Here is a 22873-nt window from a genome sequence, read left to right on the forward strand (position 1 = left end):
TCTACGGATTTGAGGATCCATTCAAGTGAATGGGTCCTCATCCGTGATGCGGAATGCCCACAGAACAGCACCCGTGTATTGTGGATACGCAAATGCGGTCCGCAACACGGCAACGGGAAGCACACCTTATACAGCAACCACATATCTTTGGGATATGGGTTGTCTCACTTCAGCAAGTGGCATTTATCAAGTACAGAAAGTTATTACAAGGCACTCACTAATGTATTGTGATTCTCCATATTGCTTCCTTTGCTGGCTGAATTCATTTTTCCCCATCACATTTTACACTGCTCGTTTCTATGGTTACAACCACCCTGCAATCCATCAGTGGTGGCCATGCTTGCACAGTATAGTCAAAAGTGCCGGCCTCTCTGGTGGCCAGGGCCGTGGGAGCTCACATATGCTGGTGCTTTTTTCTACAGTATACAAGCATGCTGATGGATTGCAGGGTGGGTCATAACCACCAATGTGATGGAAAAATGAATCCAGCCAGCAAAGGAGGCAATATGGAGAATCACAATACATTAGTAACTTGCTCTACATAATAAATGCCATTTGCTGAAGGGAGACAACCCTATTAATTCAGCAGCAAGTTCACGTTCCATGCTAAATATCCTCCATATTCAGAAAGAGCGCGTGGCTACTAATTTAAAGAATAGCTGTTCCAGAAGATAATGTTTCCCAGATGCTTTGGCAGATTGATGTTCCAGTTGGAGCACTGCAGCATTGGCTGGCCACTGTAACTGCTGTGTGCCCAGGGGTACTGCAGATATCAAGATATTAGCAGTTGGCGTAGATTTCTTTCCAGGGATGAAGGCCATAATCAATACTGTTGGAACTTTGAAGACAAATCTGCTTAACACTCGGCTTCCTTCCTTGGGAACAGACTGATTAATTTCATCAACCAAAGGATTTTTTAGTCATGACCTTGTATAACTTGAAGGAACATGCAGGTGATGAATGGATCTCACTGCCGTCAGGACTGGAAGCAGAGCAGTAAGCAGAATCTGCTGCCCGGAGTGTGAGCATTACTGGATGGAGGTACAGCCCTAACCTGCCATCAAAGACTGAAAAATCCTTAACGCAGTTCCTACAATCAGCTGAGGTGTGTGATGAAGTTTCTGCCCCCGATGGGCCCAAGCTCTGATACCAATGGACCCCTAATAAAACATGGCCGCTAAAGAGCACCAATCGACACGGTCAACCCTATTTAACCAGGCATACTGCCTGGAAGGGTTGATCATGCTGATTCAAATGACATCTTTCTTTTGTTTTTAGCTTGTGAAGTTATTTGGAGCACCGAGGGTCAGGCTGTAGAGTTAGGAGCACCTCTACAGCTAGGCCCCAGTTCTCAGTACACTCCCCCCCCCCCCCCCCTCCCATTTGATTAACAGAGAAAGACAACTCACCTTGCCCCTCTTCTGGCACCTAGCCTGTGGTTAACAAACTCGGCGCCTGCAATCTAGAGCCGCTTGCTTGCTGGGTAGTGCAGATTCACTGTGCAGGTGCTGACGTCATCATTCCACCTGGAAGCCAATGGCACCTCCACTTCCAGGTAAAATGAGGTCTTAAATTTATAGCTTTTATAGCATTGCCCGGAAGACAAGACATCAATCAAAAGGGAGGTGGAGTGTACTGAGCACCAGGACGTAGCTGAATCGGTGCTCAAAGCGCTACAGCCAACCCTTCATGCTCTAATTTGCATAAATATAATCATGATTTCCCTGCAGCAGTACAAGCTAAAAACAAAAGTATATTGTTTTAGTCAACATGATCAACCGTAACCAGGCACTATGCCTAGTTTAATAGGGTTGATCATGTTGACAGATGCTGTTTAAGGTCAATCTTATTGGACCTTGGAACCAACAACCAGAATACCAGATAAAACTTACTGAAGATAAGTCCTGCATGTGCAAAGATTTAAAAAAAAAAAAAAAAAAAAAAAAAAAAAAAACACAACAACCTTTAAAAAGTGGACGTGCACATGTCCTGTATACACAGAGGGTGGGCCCTCAGAATCTTCTCCTCTGGTGGGCCTGTTGCTGTCTGTCATCAATATTAATATGGATATATTCACATGCTGCGCTCATATCTTATGTTTTCACATGATTTTGTAACAACCATTGCTACACTACTGCTTCTTGTCCCAACTCTATAAAAACCCAATACTACTACAACACCATGCTACTGGAGGTTATCCGTACTTCCCTCCATTTCTGGAACAGTTCAAACCCTTAGGGTCCAATCACACATCCACAAAATGGGTCCTCATCCATTCCGCAATTTAGCAGAACATGTGCAGACCCATTCATTTTCAATGGGGCCACAAAAGATGCGGACAGCACACACACGAAAAGGCATTTCCATTATAGTGCTGGCCATGTACGGTCCGCAAAATGCGGAACGCACATGGCCGGTGTCAGTGTTTTGCAAATCCGCGGACGTGTGAATGGACCCTTAATCTCTAAGGCTGTATTCACACAGTATTCGAGTACTATGTTTGGTATGTGTTTTAATCCTGATGCATGTGTTGAAGATCTGTCTGCAATCCGGAAGATATGCAGAGAAACCGCCAGACAAAAGGGTTTTTGTCCAGCCAACTCCCGGCATGCCATGCCAGAACAGCCTTCTGGAAGGCTGTGCCGTCAGTGTGAAATAGGCTTGGTTTCTTTTTTTTTTACGTGTATGCCTAATTGCAACTAGGGTCCATGCACACCAACATATCAGCCTGACAGAGAAGACCGTCCTTTTGGCCTCCGCTCGGTGAACGGGAACCTATGGATGTTTATTGTTTTATAAACCAACTTTGGATAGAGAAAAAGATGATTAGAGGAATATGCTATCCTTGCTGTATAAGGGTTGCGTCGGAATGGTAAGATTGTTCCATACTTTTTAAGCCATATCCTCATTATCTGTACATGGCGCTTTTTCTCTTAAAAGGTATACTAGTAAAAGTTATATTTTAAGCTCCCTCATATCCATAATTGTTTTTCAAATTGCTAGTGGCAGCGCCCCTATCTAACTACCACTACCCTACACGTGTTTTTTTGTAATCGTACTGACCCAGAGAAGATATTATGTTATTTACACCAAAAAATGAACAACGTAAAACGTATAACTGAAAAACTCAGTGGCAGTATTGCTGTTTTTTCCCAGAAAGAGTTAATAAAAGTTAAATCAGAAAGTTGGGTGTACCCCAAAATTACACCATTAAAAACTACAACTTGTCCCGTAAAAACCAAGCCCTCATACAGCTATATAGACTGAAAAAAAAAAAAAAAAAAAAAAGTTATAGCTCTTGGAAGGCGACAATAAAAAATAAATAAAAGGAAGAAAAACGCTTGGTCAGGAGGGCCCAAAACAGGCTGGTCACTAAGGGGTGCACTTTAGAGATGCCAATTAGCAGAACGATATACTTCTTTCAGCACAAAGCAGCTGGAGGACAGAAATAGATGGATGGTTCATTTATACATGAGGCTGGACATGAACATCTCCTACAGGAAATATTGATGCAAATAACTCACATAGTAACAGCACACTTGGAAAATCATTTTTCTGTATTTTTAGGGGAATTTTTGAACGCCCACTTCCCAATCACAAGCAAATGGTCAGCTAAGGCTACTTTCACACTAGCGTTATTCTTTTCCGGCATTGAGTTCCGTCCTATGGGCTCAATACCGGAAAAGAACTGATCAGTTTTATCCTAATGCATTCTGAATGGAGAGCAATCCGTTCAGGATGCATCAGGATGTCTTCAGTTCAGTCTTTTGGCCCTTTAAGGACAGAGGTAATACTGCAGCATGCTACGGTTTTATCTCTGTCCAAAATTCCGGAACACTTGCCGGAATCCCGGATCCGCCATTTTTTCCCATTGAAATGCATTAATGCCGGATCTGACCCCAGTGTTCCGGCAAAACTGATCAGTTTTTTGAGGTCTGCGCATGCTCAGACCGCTAAAAATGTGAAAAAAATATAAATGCTGGGTCCGTTTTTCTGGATGACACCAGAGAGACGGATCCGCCCTTTCAATGTATTTGTCAGACGATCAGTCTTACAAATGCCATCAGTTGGCATACGTTTTGACGGATCCAGCAGGCAGTTCCAGCGACGGAACTGCTTGCTGAATTCCTCTGCCGCAAGTGTGAAAGTAGCCTAAACTATCTCTCAGTGATAGGAAAAACTGTAAAAACAGATCTGGCAGGCAGTCACCGGATCCCACCTAGCCAGATACTGCTATTCACTGCCAGACCCCCCTGACTATGATGGCATGCAATGTTTTTTATCCAGCCCAAAATCCACCACTCATGACGGAAAGTGGCCAGATCTTCGCCAGATCCCATTACAGTCAATGGGTGAACGGCTAGGCTGGATCTGTGAACTCTGGCAGGCTGCTCGCTGCCGCAACAGCCTGCCAGGTCAGTTAAGTGGAGGTGTGAACCGTCCTTTACGGGTTTATTTCATTTACTTTTATGTATATTTTTGTCTAGCTTTTCATCCATTTATACCCATCCTTCCGTCTATCTATCCATCTTGAGTCATGAGTAAGAATCTACACTATGTGATCCGAAACGCGTAGACATGGACTGTATGTCTGTTTTTACTGCACTTTCTTTTCAAATAAAAGCGGTCACATTTTTTGAAGGCTGGATTTTGTTTCTCTTTTTGGCATGTATCCCTCCAGTCTACTATACTACACTGTACAGCCAAGTAGAAAAGAAAGATTTTTAATGCATACCAGGACGACTTTTTGCACACACCCTGTGATTGGGGAAAATGTTGTTCTCAAAAGTGATGTGAGCAGAGCCTTACAATGCTGGGAATGTCATCATTTGTATGCTGTACAGCTACAATACAATGACAATGACGCCTATCTCTTGTCAGGATGACATTTATATTACAGCAGAGCTTATGTTCCCTTCTACTTTCAATGAAAAGCACATCGACTTGATGAAATGTGTAGATTTACCGGACCTGCGGCACCATTACTCGCAGTCAGGCATTACGGACCAGATAAGAGCCTTCTCGATTTCTTCAGTTATAGTTAATATTATGCTGGTTGTGCACTCAACGGATTAAAAGGGCTTTTACAGCATTTTAATATAGGTGGCCTGCAATATCTGATCGGCGGCAGCCCGACACATCGCATCCTTGCCACCTTTCCCAACCGTGGCCATTGTCCATTATGGGAGTTCCACAAATAGCTGAGCACTGGCTCCCATAAAAGCGAATGGAAAGGTGGCTGCGCATGTGCAGTGCTCTCCATTCACCGCTATAGGACTTCTGAAAATAGCTGCGCTCACTGGCACAACAATTTTTGGAAGTACTATAGAAGTGAAGAGTACGGCGGGCATGTGTAGTGCTCCCTCCTTTGCTTTTCTGGAGATAGCCGAGGAGAGACCCGCACCTATCCGATTTTGTTGGCATATCCTAGGTCACCAATGTCTGAGACGACACAACCCCTTAACACAGGGAGTTACCACCAATTAGCTAAACAAAATAAAAAAATCCTGTCATTTTTACAAAGGCACATAGTGTAAACAGATACAATTTTACGGGAAAAAGAATCCCCACATGTGACGCAAATATGCTCCGTCAATGATGTAGGGGACAGAGTCCATATCTGCATTAACTTTTCCATTGTTCTGTTTTGTCAGAAGATCCCCCAAAAAAAATTGCAAAAAAAGTCAATCAGTTAAAAGGATTGAATAATGAACACAATCAGAATGCCTTCCATTTCTAGCCATCTTTCATTGACTCCAAGTTTTAAATTGAACGGAAAGCATGTGTCCATCATATTTCCACCATCCTGCAGATACAATAACGGAAGCATGATGGTCCAGAACCAAACTGAGCATAACTGATGCTACTGTTACACCATACGAATCAGCAGTAATAATGGTAGCATTTTTACAATTTGTCTGTTCTTTAAAGGGGTTGTATCACTTCAGTTATTGGCATTTATCTTGTAGAGAAAGTTAATTCAAGACACTAACCGTACTAATGTACTGTGATTGTCCATATTGCTTCCTTTGCTGGCTGGATTCATTTTTCCATCACATTAAACACTGCTCGTATCCAGGGGTTACAACCACCGCTGCAGCGCAGATACCAGGTGACCGGGACAGGAGCTGCTGTGCACGTGTGCCTATGAGCACTCCCACAGTCCTAGCCACCAGAGAGGATGTGCTTTTTCCTATAGTGTGCAAGCAAGACCCTCACTGCTGGACTGCAGGGTGGTCATAACTAGGGATGAGCGAATCAACTTCGGATGAAACATCCGAAGTCGATTCGCATTAAACTTTGTTCTAATACTGTACGGCGCAGAAGCTCAAAAGTTATTGCTTCGCAAAGTCTCGCAAGACTTTGTGCAATAACTTCGGCTCATCGGAGCCAATAACTCATTGATATGAGTAGTATAATGTGATGGACAAATGAATCAATCCAGCAAAGGAAGCAATATAGATCATAACAATACATTAGTAAGTGCCTGGTATTAACTTTCACTTTCTCTACGTGATAACTGTCATTCCCTGAAGTGAGCCATTAACCCTCATTGCTAATGCGAGCTTAGCCAGTTCTTTCATGCACAGAAGTCAGGCTGGGTTCACATTGGCATTTTAATTCTGTTGTTCTGCTCCACTATAGGAGCAGAACAATGGAAAATAATAGAAGCCATATTTTCGTCTTCACAGAAACAAACGCCGCCTGATGGATCCCATTGACTACAATAGGATCTGGTTACCATTAGATAACCTGGCATTTCAACTGACAAAAGTGCAGCAGGCTGCGCCATTTTGTCTTGCATTCTTTATGCTGTTTGCAACAGAAGAGTTTTACAGAGCTTCAATTTCAAATAAGACTGAATCTCTCCCCTGTGGTCACATACAGATACATAAGGACAGGAGGATTTTTACCTCTCCTTCTGTCCCTGCAGCACAGGCCCCACTTCATGCTGGTCATATCTCTAGCTTCAACCTAGAGATATGAACCAGGTCTGGTCTAAAGCCAATCTAAGCATTAAAACAAGATCAAGAGTGTGATACTAGCTGCCTGAGATATTACCTGCAGAACTCACTCCTAACCCGATTTCTAAGGCTGGGTTCACACCTGAGCGTTTTACAGCGCGTTCCTACGTGCTGTAAAACGCTCAAAAAGGAGAAACCAATGCTTCCCTATGGGAATGGTTCTCACCTGGGAGTTTTACAGCACGTACGATCGCGCTGTAAAACGCCCGACGCCCCAAGAAGTACATGAGCTTCTTTGGGGCGTCTTGTCGCGCGTTCCCGTACATAGACTTTCGGGAACGCGCGACAATGGGCGTTCGCTTGTCTCTGTATGCGCGATTGCAAATGCCGGTACAATCGCGCATACAGAGCGCTCCTTTCAGAACGCTCAGGTGTGAACCCAGCGTAAGACTTATATCTCGGGCTGCATGGCAGCTAGAAGCACAATCCTTGGATTTTTAACTTTAAAACAAGACCACATATCTCGGTGGTATACAGTCTAAATCTTCATGCACACAGCTGTAGCCGTTTTTTCAGTCTGCAAATTGCAAATCAGCAAACCACGGATACCGGCCATGTGCGTTCTACATTTTGAGATCGTACGTCCTAGAAATACCTATTCTTGTCCGCAACACAGACAAGAATAGGACATGTTCCATTTTTTTTGCGGGTCATTGAATGGAAATATGGATGTGGACAGCACAGTGTTATGTCCGCATCTTAGACGACCTCGTAGAAATGAATGGGTCCGCATCCGATCCGCAATGTGGACCAAAACTACGGTTGTGTTCTTGAGGCCTAAGTCACAACTGTTAGTAGTTCATTAGCTAGGTGCATCTTAACTTTTCTACAGTAGCTTTAGTGTCAAAACTATACAACTCAATACATTTCTGTTGGAGACAGAGCTGCACGCTGTTCTGGGGTATTGCATATAGCTAACAAAAATATAAAGAAATAACCTATACACACCTGTTTAATCACCTACCATTTCAGCACCATCACTGAAGAGGTCACGTCTCTTCAGTGGACATATATGGCACATGAGGTCATCACTGCAGGACAGGAGCAGTGGTGCTTTAACAGCAGGGGATTGAAAAGCTTGATCTAGGTTAGTTCTTCGTTTTATAACTTTGCTTACTCCTAGACATATTTTTTAAAATCCCTACTTTAAAAGGAACCCGTCCCCATGAAAATGCAATGTAAGCTTCAGGCATCATGTTAAAGAGCAGGAGAAGCTGAGCAGATGATAGTTTTATGGGAAAAGATTTAGTAAAACTTATATTTTCTACATATAAAGCGGTTGGGTCATCTCAGCCAATGGGGGCATATCACTAGGATATGCCGCTATTGTCTGATAGCTGCAGGTCCAACCTCTGAGACCTGCACTTATCTTATAAAAGGAGTCGGACAAGTCCCGGAGGGCACACCGTGCATGTGCGGCTGTCCTCCATTCATTACTATGGGGCTGCCGAAAATAGCCAAGCGCTGACGCTGCTATTTATGTCGGCCCCATAGAAATGGATGGGAGTGTTGGCCTGTAAACGCGGTGCGCTCCCATTCATTTCTATGGGGATTACATAAAAATAGCCAAGTGTGTTCTCCGGTTATTTTCAGCGTGCCAGTAGGTGGGCTTGGTGGCCACACCAGGCACCGCTGGCCACCACTTTGCCGGCCTCATGTTAGGCTTTATTTTAGAGAGATGCGGGTCCAAAAAGGTGGGACCTGCACTTATCAGACAACTGTCTGAGATGAGAATACCTCTTTAAATTCCTGCTTATTCTGGGTTTTGAAGTCAAGCAGACGGTCCTATCAATGACTGACAGCCTTCACTCTATGACTGTGTATACAGAGATAGCTGCCAATCACTGATAGGACCGACTCCTGGACTTAAGAGCCCAGAATGAGCAGGAATTTAAAATGAATAAAATACAACTTGTACTGAATCTTTTCCCACAAAACTATATTATTATTATTTCTAATAATATCTGCTCAGCTCCTCCTACTCTACAACATGCCGTTTTCAGCTCAAACACCATGTTCAACATGACAAGTTCCCTGTACACATTCACAAAATCTGAGTTTACATTTTCAATGTATGTCTGTCTTTTTTTTTTGCGGGGGAAGAAATTAAAAAGAACTATAAAAAGCATCTGGTTGAGTATTTTGTGTTCCTGGATGATCTCCAGTAACACTGCGTGCTTCCCTGGTACGATTCTCAAATGTTAGCTAATGTGAGGCATAAAACGACTGTAAAGCACATCCATAGGCAAATGTCTAATTTTACACAAGCTGGATGACCGATCTGCTTCCTCTGAAACACTCTCTGAACCCATGCAAAGAATTCTGGACATGACCATTGAACTTAAAGAGGTTGCCTTGTCTTAGACATTGGTGGCATATCGTTAGGAGAGGCTATCAATCTCAGAGAGGACTGGGTCCCAGAGGTTGGACTCGCACCCATCACCAAAGTGATTGGCCACGCTTGCGCACCTGTCGCTGCTATGGGAGTTCCTAAAATGATCAAGTGAAATCCCGCAGCAGTGAATAGAGAGCGGAGCGGTGAAAGGATCCCCAACTCTGACCCTGTCGGTGAGACCTGTGTCTGCTGAACTGACGTCACAGGCACAGTTCCTGGGAGCAAACTCGTTACTTGCAGCAATGCATTAGTAGAGTAGAGTATTGTGCGAGATGGGATCAAAATAAAGTGATTTTTTTAATTTTTTTATTTTATTCACTGAAACTAGGTTAAATTGTCATGGTGAGTTCAAAATTATAATATTCCTGGGTATAATGTCCTGCCACAGGCTGACTAAACCAGCAGTGAACTGTTTCACTGCTTACTAAATGTGTTTTACTGTCTTTTCTAGCAATTGTCTTCTTGTAACCGATCCATTATCACCCACATTATTAGGCTGCATGCACACGGCTGTCGGGCGGCCGTGGCCGTATTGCAGCCCGCAAACAGCGGGTCGGCAATCCGCGGCCACTGGCAGTGTGCACCCCGCATCACTGATGCAGACCCATTCACTTGAATGGGTCCGCAATTTCGGAGATGCGAAACAGAGTCACGGAATAGAATACTGGAAGCACTACGGAGTGCTTCAGTGGCGTTTACGTCCGTGGTTCCGCACCACAAAAAAAATAAAAAATATATGATGTCACCTAGGGCTGCACGATATGGGAATTTTGTGCGATTGCGATTAGGGCCCTAAAAATTGCGATAACTATATGGGATGGGATGCGATATTTTAAAGGAATTGTGCTAGAGGTCTATTTGCTAGGATTTTCCCATATGAGCCGCTGACGCGGCTGGGTATGACGCCGTTGTGGGGGACCTGTGGAGGAGGACGCCGTTGTGGGGGACCTGTGGAGGAGGACGCCGTTGTGGGGGACCTGTGGAGGAGGACGCCGTTGTGGGGGACCTGTGGAGGAGGACGCCGTTGTGGGGGACCTGTGGAGGAGGACGCCGTTGTGGGGGACCTGTGGAGGAGGACGCCGTTGTGGGGGACCTGTGGAGGAGGACGCCGTTGTGGGGGACCTGTGGAGGAGGACGCCGTTGTGGGGGACCTGTGGAGGAGGACGCCGTTGTGGGGGACCTGTGGAGGAGGACGCCGTTGTGGGGGACCTGTGGAGGAGGACGCCGTTGTGGGGGACGAGTGGAGGAGGACGCCGTTGTGGGGGATGAGTGGAGGACACATAGGGCCATGAGGGGGGCCAGCTTAAGACATATAGCATCTTATGCTGGTCCTCCTCATGTGTCCTAAACTGGGCACATAACTGCCTTTTGCATGTTAAGTGTTTTACTAGTGTGTGTGGGTGAAACAATCTCTCTCCTAACAGGTCCGGCCTCTGTACTCACTATGAATGCAATGCTCTGCAGCGAGGTGGCCGGCCGGCGCGTGACTGACATCACTTAGTAACGCTCCTGCTTACACTTTACATGCAAAAGGCAGTTATGTGCGCAGGGCCCCTTTTATATATAATCGCGGCATTTTCGGGTCGGCCAAATCGCCATATTGCATTTGGCGATTATCGAGATTCGATTATTTTTTCGATTTATCGTGCAGCCCTGTCACCACAACTGCGGACCTAGACCCCTGTAAAAACTCGCTTGGGTCTAGGTAATGCCTGCTGAGAAAATCTGCTGATTGATTTTTTTTTTTTTTTTTTTTTTTTTTTTTTTTTAACCCTTTTAGATGAACCACTGAAATTGATAGGATTTTTCCCTCCTGTTGGAAAGACTCTGAAGAAGAGAGTATTTTGTCCCCCCCCATCCCCCGCTGGTGTTTGAGAAACGCCACCCTCGTCATGTTGTCTGACAAAATTCTTATGTGCTGGCCCAGCAGAAGATCCTGACCTTGTTGCAGAGTCTCCCAGACTGCTCGGAGTTCTCGGTAATTTGAGGATCTCCCCTTTATAGCTTGATCCCAAGTTCCTTGGAAGCAATGATTTCCAATCTTTGCCCCCCATCCCTGCTGACTGGTATCTGTTGTTACAACAGTATAGGGGCTTGGTTTCCAGAGAAATCCTTTTGACAGGCTGTCCATATTCTTCCGAGCGTCTTCTTTTATAAGAAATTTCTAATTTAGGGACCGATGGTTCCCATTCCAAAACAGAGAGGATCATCTTCTGAAGTGATCTTGTGTGATACTAGCTCCATAGCACTGTCATGATACAAGCTGTCATCAGGCCTAGGATGCTCATTGCCTCTCTAATCGTACAAACAAATTTCTTTTGAAGTCATTTTTTTTCTCTATCAGATTTTGCTGTCTTTTCTGGAAAGAAGGATTTTTGCAAATCTCGCGTCTTGTACAGTTCCTAAGATTTTTTTTCCCCCCAGGTATCGGGTTTCAGGTCTGTTTTTAACCCAATTTAGGATCCAACCTAGGTCTTGCAGGAGAGAGATCACAGTCTGCGATAAGAAAGTCGTCCAGATATGGTACGATTTTTATTCCTTTCAGACTACATGCCCACGACCGTTGTGTGTTTTGCGGTCCACAAAACACAGATGGCGTCCGAGTGCGTTCCGCATTTTTTGGAATGGCGCGGACAGCCATTAATGTAACTGCCTATTCTTGTCCGCAAAACGGACAAAAATAGGACCGGTTATATATTTTTTTGCATAAAATATTAGCAGGCACACTTACAATTGGAGTAACGTATTATTTAATATATCACTTAAAATATCTTGCACAAATGGAAAAAAATATGATAAACATGCACAAAGAATAAAAATTAGCAGCGTAGGGATTAAATAAGCAGCAAATAACTCATTACTCATTAGCAGCATAGAGATTCCAAATAGCAGCATATATATCTCTATATTCCCGCGATTCCATACAGTAGAGTATTCAAATTTGCAGCATAACTGGATAAAAAAAAAAAGCTTCCAGATCCAGGTGGGTTAATGATTCAAATAACAGGGTGTCAGTTCAATCCTTATAATATGGGACTACTGAAAAACATGTTGCTGTCTGGATCAGCAACATGAATAAATGTCTAAATTGTATTTTCTAATGGTAGTAGTTCCACTCTATTTGGATGGTATTAATAAATGCCCAAATATCTGTTATCCATGACAATAGTCCAGCTCCTTTGTATGCTTGCCGCAGAATAAGACAAATAATGTAGGACTTGCGTACAGGGGGAGAAAAGGTTTGCTAGCCGATGTACCTAGACGCGGCGTCCCACGTGTTCTTTGGTACTTGACGGCTCTTACCTTTGAGTCGGTTTGCTTGCCCCCTTCGCAATCCCGTGCATGTTGTCTGCGTTCGAGTCTCTGGCGTCCCACGTGAGGTGTGCAGGAGCACGTCGCCTCTGGTTGTCAGTGATGACGTCAGCGGTTACCTCCTCTCACATGACCCGCACTATAGCGGTTTGGAATAGAGTGATCCGGAGACATTGTGATAAGATGATTCTGCGAATATACTTGTGAGCTTTTTTGGGGTTTCTTCGATAATATTATAAAGAGTCCATTTAAAATTATATCCTGCTTGCAAGCCGATACTGTAGTCCCCCAAGGTTCTCATATGCGTTTCGGGACTCGTAGTCCCTTCATCAGTGAGATATTTTTTTTGCGGACCACAGAACAGAGCAACGGACCAAAACAGTCGTGTGCATGAGGCCTCATTCTGAGAAAAGCCACGATCTCTTAATTATGTGAATACCCAAGGGGGGCGATGATATTCCGAATAGAAGACATTGGAATTGATAATGATTTACTCCGCCTTCTTGACTTATCGCAAATCTTAAGTATTTCTGGTGATCTGGGTGAATTGGCACATGGTAATATGCAGCCTTCAGATCTAGGAGTCATATTACCTCTCATGGAGGAATTAGAGGTGTGGTAGAATTTTTTTTTGCCTTCCTCTGGATCAACTTGCAGGATAACAGGCCGAACTGGATGGAGAAATGTTTTTTTTGGCCTTTTGTACTATGTTACTATCTGATAGACTTCATCTTGAAGCGTCAATATTTTATTGATCTGTTCAGAGATTTAAAATGTATTAGTTGCTTTGAATTTCGTAGTTACACGTGCTAAGTTCCATCCTTCAACTGCCACCAGCCATAGAAGCTATCACAGTTAAGGCTCATGCACACGAATGAGGCTCCTGGATGCCGCCCGCGATCCTCTCCCGCCTGCTGTCGGCTGTGCTCTGAACGTCACAAAGCGCCTCACGCTGTGTGCAGCCCTGCACAGCCGACGACCAGGAAGCGGTGAGTACATAGCGTTCACCGCTTCCTGGTCCTCCGGTACTAATAAGCGCTCCGTTAGTATTCGCCGGCCAGCAGGCTTGATAAGGGTGTGCCCAGGCACACCCTGTGCACACGCCTATAGTTTGCACCAAACTTTTGCTGCAATTCTGGTATAAAACTATGTCTGAAAATAAGTCAACCAATAGTTTTCAGAGAAGGGGTCTATCCTTGCACCAGATTTAACATCCAGCCTGAGCCCCTGTGATTAATCTAGTGCAGGTCTAGACAGCCCGTCTGTGTACGCCATCTACAGGAATGGTACATCTGATTTTCAATTTTTACATTAAACATGGGATAACCCTTTTAATGGGAGTTTATGGTCAGATAAGTATCAATAGACTCCAGGAGTACAGTCGGGGTAGTCAGGGGAGATGTATACAGAATGGAGATGTCGAGCCCTGTCTATCTCGGGCCTGAGACGCTGCTCTGAATAGCAGCACAAGCACAGAGACTGTACTTTCGCTACTGGAGCGGCAACAGTGCATGCACCGTTGGGTAGCGGCGCATGAATAGTCACTTCTCCGGAAGAAGAGTCTATGCACTACTCGGAGGAGCAGCGCAGGCACAAGATTGTCAGGGCCGAGCAAGATGTCCAGCCCCATCAAGCGCTGGGGGAGCTTCTATAACTGCGAGGATAGCCCCACTTGTTGATACGACTAATTGATTCGCTCATCACTAATACTAAATGTTTTTTTGCACTTTTTGGTATAGCAAGTTGTATAAAGTGGATAGCAAAATGTAATTTAAAGGGCGTCTGTCACCTAATCTGAGCCTCAGATCAGGTTATAGAATCCTTTGCCCACATTACAAGGGTACCTTTATTTGTGCTGTCCCTCACCGAGGGGCAGCATTACTGCTGCAAGTGCCCAGGCCCCTCATCGAAGTGCCCAGAAAAATCACACTTATTTCCCCCCTCTGGCCCACCCTCATTTACTATTATTACCTCCTCCTCTCCCTCACAAATATCATGCCTGCTCCGACCCGCCCCTTCTTCGGCTTCACTGCAGCTGGTTACTTCTGCCGGCTAGGTTTCGCGCTACGGACCGACACATGCGCAGTCCAACTCCCTGTTCCTCTGCACATAATGGGCACAACAGTGCGCAGGGGCGGGACAAGTGTGGAGCGGCGCAGGCGTGAAATTTGTGAGGGAAACAAGGGCTGGCCAGAGGAGTGAAATAGGTGTGGTTTTCTGGGCACATTGCCGAGGGGCCTGCGCACTTGCAGCAGTAACGCCGCCCCTGGGCACTTGCCGAACTGCATTGGCATAATTTTTAAAGGTCTTTTCTTGGAAGATCTCGGAGAGGGACAGCACAAATAAATAGGTACCAATAAAGGTAATCTGATCTGAGCGGTCTAAAAGGCTCAGATTAGGTGAAAGACTCCCTTTAAATTATACCACTCTTTAATGATATATGCCCTTCATTAGGGAACATATATGATGGAAATGTATTGTTTGAGAGTTATCATCCAACTGACTCCTGTGCGAGGCAAGTCAGGGGATTTATCTCCGGTCAACCCACCATGGGAGTTTAGAGGGATGTACAGAGGGTGGTGATGCACTGACCAGTGAAGACCTCTTACCTGGATGCATATAAGACCATTTCTATGGATATATACCTCCTTCCCAGACATGGTGTAAGTACTCCATGAAAAACGTATTAGGCAGCAGTGTCATAGCTGATCCCATTTATGCCTCACCTTAGCTCATGTCCTATTGTCACAGTTCAATAAGACTGGGAACATGATTGCCTACAATCATAGTGCAGAAGATGCTAGAAACTGTATAAAGTCCAGTGATGAAAACATTTTTATGCATTGTAATTTTTTTTACAAGATAAGAGCACTTCTGGTTTACCTAGATAAATGGCAGCTTCTTGTTACCCAAGCCCTGCTGCTCTCCATAAAGAAACTTCAGTTACAACATCCTTTAGCAAATATTAGCTTAGGCAGGATTAATGTAAACCCTCAAACCTAATCTTAAAGGGGTATTCCCATCCCAATGTTATTAATGCTATAGAGGGAGCCACCAATGTTCTTATTACAACAGAGGGAGTGAGGGAGGGGGGGGCCGGGGGTGCACACTGGCCACCAATGTTCTTATTACAATAGAGGGAGGGAGGGGGGGGCGGGGGAGGCCGCACACTGTGCCACCAATGTTCTTATTACAATAGAGGGGGGGAGGGGGGGGCCGTACTGGCCACCAATGATATTTAAACTGGGGAGGGGGGGGGGGGGGGGTCTGCCCCCTGCTGCCTGGCAGCCCTGATCTCTTACAGGGGGCTATGATACCCACAATTAACCCCTTCAGTTTTCACGATGTAACTCATATCCGACAGTATATTCTAACAGAGGCGTTCCTATGGTGATGGGGACGCTTCAAGTTAAAATATACCATCGGATTGGAGAAAACTCTGATCCTATGGTATAAAAGGGACTCCAGACTTTACATTGAAAGTCAATGGGGATGGATCCGTTTGCAATTGCACCATATTGTGTCAACGTCAAATGGATCCGTCCCCATTGACTTACATTGTAAGTCAGGACGGACCCGTTTGGCTCCGCACGGCCAGGCGGACACCAAAACGACTTTTTTTTCATGTCCGTGGATCCTCCAAAAATCAAGGAAGACCCACGGACAAAAAAAACGGTCACAGATCACGGACCTACGGACCCCGTTTTTGCGGACCGTGAAAAAATACTGTTGTGTGCATGAGGCCTAAGGATAAGCCAACTTGCGTTTTCAAGTTTGGCGTACAAGGTTCGGGTTATCTAAGAATTCCGTTATGGATTCCGCTACCATGGACCTTAATTTACGGTCAGTGGTAGCGGAATCCATAACGGAATTCTTAGATAACCCGAACTTTTTACGCCTCAAAACTACTCGAGAATACAATTCGTCGATGACGCGTCTCCTATTCTGTGCCCAAACCCTGAAGTTTTGGCTAATATTGGATGCATGCCCCGGCCAGCAGCATTCCTCCACTCAAAGCTCGGAGCGCCTCTGACGTCACCTGAGCTGCAGCTTCGGAAGCTGACAGAGATCTAAAACCAACGCGTTTCAAAATGTTGCACTTTTCTTCATCAGGGATGTAATCCTCCATGCTTAGCTCCACTTTATAAACTATAAACCTTTCCTGGGACTCTTGGGGGGAGTTATGATTCGTATATCAAAAATGGACACATACACTGCGCCTAGATCCGCATATTGGATTTTAGTTGTCAAATGCGAACAATTCTACCTGACAGACGTGTCAGGAGCGGTGGCAGGGCCTCTTCAAGCCTTCCACTAGCCAAGTATTGTACAAGCTGCTAACCCTCCGCTACAATCAGGAAATTTGGGAATATTAGCGGACATGCTGGACAGGATGATTTCTACACCACTCAGCTTGAGGGGCTCATTCACATATACCCTTTCACTTCAAGGGGGCGGCAAAAGATGCGGACAGCACACTGTACGCCCGTTCCGTGGCCTCCGCAAGAAAACAGAACATGTCCTATTCTTGTCTGCATTGCGGACACGGATAGGACCGTGCTATTATGGGCCAGGCGATGCTTTCCGCAAAATGCACGAGCCCTTAGTAACCCTGTAGTTTCACTGCATTTCTATTCAGTCTTGGCGTAGCATTTGCAGATCAAAGACGTATTACTCAGAGCATTACCATCACATGATGATTCATCAAGTCATCGGAGGAAAATCCAATTAGGAGCAGTTAGCCTACATTCTTTGGCCTTTAGGCCAATCTGCTTAAGACGCAGCTGTCATTTCACAGAGGACGTGCACGGCCCGAGACCTGGGGAAATGATTCAAAGGATCTGTATAGGAATGTTTATCAGCGTGAAAAAACTAAAAAAAAAAAAAAAAAAAAAGAGCAAAATTATAAAAAAAAACAGTAATACCCTATGAACACAACACTGTATAGAATGTTATAGTTGTACTGAAACTAAATGTAAACCGGTTAGGTTGAATGGCGGATTATCCAGGGGAGTAATGTCTGTTTTGTTATTTTAGGCCATTCCCTGCAGGCACCCCCTGCAGTGCTGTTCTGAACGCTTACCCCTACCGCCCAATATTTCACCTAAGGCCTAGTTCACAACAGTGTTTGGTCAGTGATTTCAATCAGTAAGGCTGGGTTCACACCTGAGCATTTTACAGCGCGTTCCTACGCGCTGTAAAAACGCTCAACAAGGAGAAACCAATGCTTCCCTATGGGAATGGTTCTCACCTGGGCGTTTTACAGCGCGTACGATCACCCCAAGAAGTACATGAGCTTCTTTGGGGCGTCTTGTCGCGCGTTCCCGTACATAGACTTCCGGGAACGCGCGACAATGGGCGTTCGCTTGTCTCTGTATGCGCGATTGCAAACGCCGGTACAATCGCGCATACAGAGCGCGACATCCCGAACGCTCAGGTCTGAACCCAGCGTTAGCGAGAGCCCAAACCAGCAACAGGTGCAGATCTTTCTATTATCTCATGCGCACGACCGCAAATCGCAGATCTGCAAAACACAGATACTGGCTGTATGCATTCCATATTTTGTGGAATGGAAGGGCTGGCCCCTGACAGAACAGTCTTATCATTATCCGTAATGCGGACAATAATAGGACATGTTCTATATTTTTGCGGAACGGACATGAGGACGTGGAATGTACAGTCATTTCCGTTTTTTGCGGCCTAATTGAAGCAAATGGTTTTGCATATAGGCTGCAAAAATAAAAAAAATAAAAAATGCATGAGCCTTTTAAAGAATGCCTATGACAGGCGTCACCCTCAGGCTACTAGACTAAAATAAACCATACCGCACAATATACGTTTTTTTCTTTTGGACTGCTCAGGATAGTGCGGGCTACTATGGTATTCCATACCTTCTTCTGGAGGTACACGGAACAGACGGAGGCCTAAATGGACAATGAATATTGGACCCTCGCTGACAAGCCCTGAAAGAAATTTATGATGTCTGCTGAAGATGAATAGAATGCCAAATCTACAGTAAAGACTGCCAACCGCACAAACCAAGTAATAACGGGGTTGGCATTGTGGAAAGTACATTTGTACGGCTGACAGGCATAGGGGAATGGCACTCAGTAGCTACGGCACGTGAGATCTTTGGATTTGCCTGTTTATTGTACGTGAAATAAAAGACAAGCTGCAAAACCTGAATGGTGAATACCGTGACTGCGGGCAGTGCGGCTTACGCTGCATGGCTTCCCACACAGATAATTCCCTCTCTACAGCTCCAGTGAATAGTCCGCGCTCATTGTGGCCTGTGCTGAATACAGATGATGGCTGCCGCACCCCGTAAGATAATATACACATCAGGAGAGCAAATACATAATAAATCTCGTGCAGAAATCAACAGCGCACGGAATAAAGGCACAGTGCATAGGTCTAACTGGTAACGTGCGAGACGCCCCTCACCCAGGGCACTCCACAATATCACAAGGAAGGCTACAGATTTACACTTGTACGGTTTTCTCTGAAACTATTCCTTTAACTTAGGCTTATTGCATACGAACGTGTGCACTCTGTGGCCGTATTGCAGACCGCATTTGCGGAACGGAAGCACGGAAGTCAACCCTATGGAAGCACTACAGAGTGCCTCCGTGGGGTTTCGTCCCGTACTACAGTTCAGCAAAAAGATAGGACATGGACCCATTAAAGTGAATGGGTCCATGATCTGCTGCGGCTGCCCCACGGTGGGTGTTCGTGCAGTTGCGGCCCGCGTGTGCAAAAGGCCTTAAGGGAAAAATATTCTACCTTTTTCAAACCAGCACCGAGATATGAATACTTTTGTAATTGCATGTAATTAAAAGTTTAATTCAATAAAATCTATCTGTATAGTGCCACCTGCTGTTAGTTTTTTTTATTTCTTTAACCAACTCACTGAGACGGCCACACATGCTCAGTTTCATCCCTCAACTGCCTTCTGAGCTGATAGGAAAAGAGCTGTAGCAGAAAGGACAAGGACACGCCCCCACCCCCACCCCCACCCCCGGGCTGTAGCAGAAAGGACACGCCGCCGCCGCACCCGGGCTGTAGAAGAAAGGACACGCCCAGGGCTGTAGCAGAAAGGAGACGCGCCCCCCCCCCCCCCCCCCCCCCGGGCTGTAGCAGAAAGGACACGCCGGCGCTACTTCCCCTCCCCCGGGCTGTAGCAGAAAGGACACGCCGGCGCTACCTCCCCTCCCCCGGGCTGTAGCAGAAAGGACACGCCGGCGCTACCTCCCCTCCCCCGGGCTGTAGCAGAAAGGACACGCCGGCGCTACCTCCCCTCCCCCGGGCTGTAGCAGAAAGGACACGCCGCTACAGACAGAGACAAATGAGGGGACCAGACAGACAGAGACCCTGTGCTATGCCTCCTCCGGCATGCTGGAATGAAATCTATAGCCGTTCGGAGCTGCCGTAGATTTCAGTCACATCCGTCAGTTTCTGGGGTAAATGATGATGAACTCGCGGGGGCTGAGAAGAGTCGCAAATGCATTGAAAAGTTGCAGAGATTTGTAACTTTTCTATGCCAAAAGACAAACAAAAAAAGGTTTCAGCAATCATTGTAGAGGCAGTGCCCCCCTAACCACTCCATCACCCCCGCAGTCTGCAGACCTGGCATTACAGCGCTCATGATGTATATACCATGAAGAAACGACACACGTACCTCGATGTTTAAAGGGAATCTGTCTCCCGATTTCAGACTATTATCCACAGTAATACATAAGTAAGGGCTCATGCACACAGCCGTTGCCCGGCCGTTCCTGTATTGCAGTGGGTCCGCAATATGCGGGCACCGGCCGTGTGCACCCCGCATGCGAAACCATTCACTTGAATGGGTCTGCAATCCGGAAGGTGCGGTGCGGAACGGAGGCACAGAACGGAAGCATTACGGAGTTGAATAGGCCTGGATCTGTCTGCGGAACCCGCACGGATGTTGCCCATGCAAATTGCGGTTCTCAGTGCATAGAACTGCCGACTAACGGCCGTGTGCATGACCCCTAATACTGCAGATATGGGGTCCAGATCACTATTTTATTTTCCCACTGCCCCTGGTTTCCCTGTCGTCAGCGCTCAGAGCTGCATGGAGAGGACTCGTGGGCGCATGCACAGCAGTCCTGACAATGCATTTATATGCAGCTCCGAGTGCTGACAGCAGGTGAACAAGAGGCAGTAGGAAAGTAAAGATTAGTTATCTTCACTCCTTCTATGCAGTACTATGCCTGTATTACTGTGGATAAGAGTCTAAAATCGGGGTGACAGATTCCCTTTAAAAATCCAGACCGTTATACTTACCAAGCGCATCGCACCCTATAGCAGCTGCGCTTGGGATCACTGCGCAGTCCCATTTACTTGCGCTCATGTGACCGATGAACGTGCCATCACATGACCTAGGTAAAACTGAGATTGCTGGGGCACTCCTTAAACAGCCAGACCCCCACCCATAAGATACCGATGACCTATCCCAAGTACAGGTCGTCAGCATGAGGGCCCATGCACACGGCCATATGTATTTTGCAGTTTACAAAAAACGGATCCTCAAAAAATATAGACGTCGTCGGTGTGCATTCCGTATTTTGGGGAACGGAACAGCTGGCCCCTTTGCGGAACGGACATACGGAAACAGAACGCACACGGAGTAACTTCCATTTGACCCACTGAAATGAATGGTTCTGCAAAAAAAATTTTTTAAAAACAGGACGTACACGGAAAAATAAATTACGTTTGTGTGCACGAGCCCTAAAACGTAACCCAACTCCTCATCTGACCCTCTATAGGCTCCAGCTATGGGCTGGAGGTGACCTCTCCTCAGAATACAGCCTGCCATCCGTCAGAGGTGCCAGTCATCTGCACAGAAGGGTCATGTCCCACAATGGTCATGCTCACATGCAAATTACAGTTAAAGGCAGGGAAATCAGTGATGAGAGGCTGCAATTACTGGATGAGTCACCTAATGGGGCTGAGGGAGAAAACAACACTGGGTACAGGGATGCCAGCCTGCACTGTGGCACCAATGGATGCCAGGGAGTAAACACTGTGCGGTAATAACAAGGCACACGTAAAGTAACGACCAGGAGGGAACTGAGGAAAGTCTGCGCAGCCATACTGGGACTTTACTGGGACCCTCTGCCGCTCTTACCTGGTAGCCAGCAGCCAGAGGAAGTCTCCTCCACAGCTCCACGAGGATAGGCATCGTTCACACACAAGGCAGCGCCCTCAGCAGCCGCCCGCCGCACATAGCCCAAGTTCTCCGCCGCCCCGAGCTGTGTGCATGAGGCGCTCACTTCCTCCCTGCCACTTAGAGCCACCTCCCTCCGCTCCTCACAGCTGCAGGCGCCGCCTCGGCCGCCAGGGGGAGCACGAGCTGCGCACGAAATCCCTCCATTAGCGGCCGCTGGTGTCTGGAGGGTGAAGAAACTTGGGCGGACTATATCTACTACTCAGGTTCCTTATATAGAACATATTTCTCTTTTTTCTGGACAACTTCTCCCAAAATCCCAGACAGCCAACATTTATTACAGATAAAAGTTGGAAAACCATAATAAATGATAAAGAATATAAGTGATACATGTCTATCGCTCCATATACTGATAAGAACTCATTACCAGAATTTACTGTGAGCTGTCAAATTATGATAATTATAAATCTAATCAAGTCCGACCAGCCTCAAAAAAATCCCACATCTGTTTCTTTTTCACGGGCACAGGAAAAAAAAGTTGCCTATTTTTACAGACTGTCCAGAAATTTCTGGACGGTTGGCAAACTGGGCGTGTGGCAGTGAACCCATACCTACCAACTTTCTAAAAGGCTGCGGCCATAGCACATTAAGCCACACCTCTAACTTTACAATGGGGGGGGGGCGGTGTTTGAAATCATTGTCTTCTTCTGTTAACCATGGTTACTTCCAAGGAAACACGTGCAGTCATCATTGCTTTGCATCAAACAGGCTTCACAGGCAAGGACATTGCAGCTTGTAAGATTGCACCTAAATCAACCATTTATCGTCGGAACCGCTTGCCGGATCCGGCAAAATGTATGCCAACTGATGGCATTTGTAAGACGGATCAGGATCCTGATCCGGAATGCATTGAAATGCCGGATCCTTCTTTCCGGCATTTATATTTTTCAC

At 45.9% G+C, this 22873-nt stretch overlaps 1 protein-coding gene across 2 annotated transcripts in view; it reads right to left on the minus strand.

The window, feature by feature from the left end:
- The window catches only part of MCUB (mitochondrial calcium uniporter dominant negative subunit beta), a 72315-nt gene extending 50241 nt beyond the window's left edge, over window positions 1–22074 (minus strand). The window contains exon 1 of one of the 2 annotated variants that reach the window (XM_044301898.1): window positions 21884–22074. In XM_044301898.1, coding sequence (XP_044157833.1) covers window positions 21884–21937 — 54 coding nt within the window. In that variant the 5' untranslated portion in view covers window positions 21938–22074. The remainder of the gene's footprint in view (window positions 1–21883) is intronic. The other variant, XM_044301907.1, reaches the window with a different exon arrangement.
- Between the last annotated feature and the right edge of the window lie 799 nt (window positions 22075–22873).

This window comes from Bufo gargarizans, chromosome 1 (genome assembly GCF_014858855.1).
Source record: "Bufo gargarizans isolate SCDJY-AF-19 chromosome 1, ASM1485885v1, whole genome shotgun sequence".
Classification (NCBI taxonomy): Eukaryota; Metazoa; Chordata; class Amphibia; order Anura; family Bufonidae; genus Bufo; species Bufo gargarizans.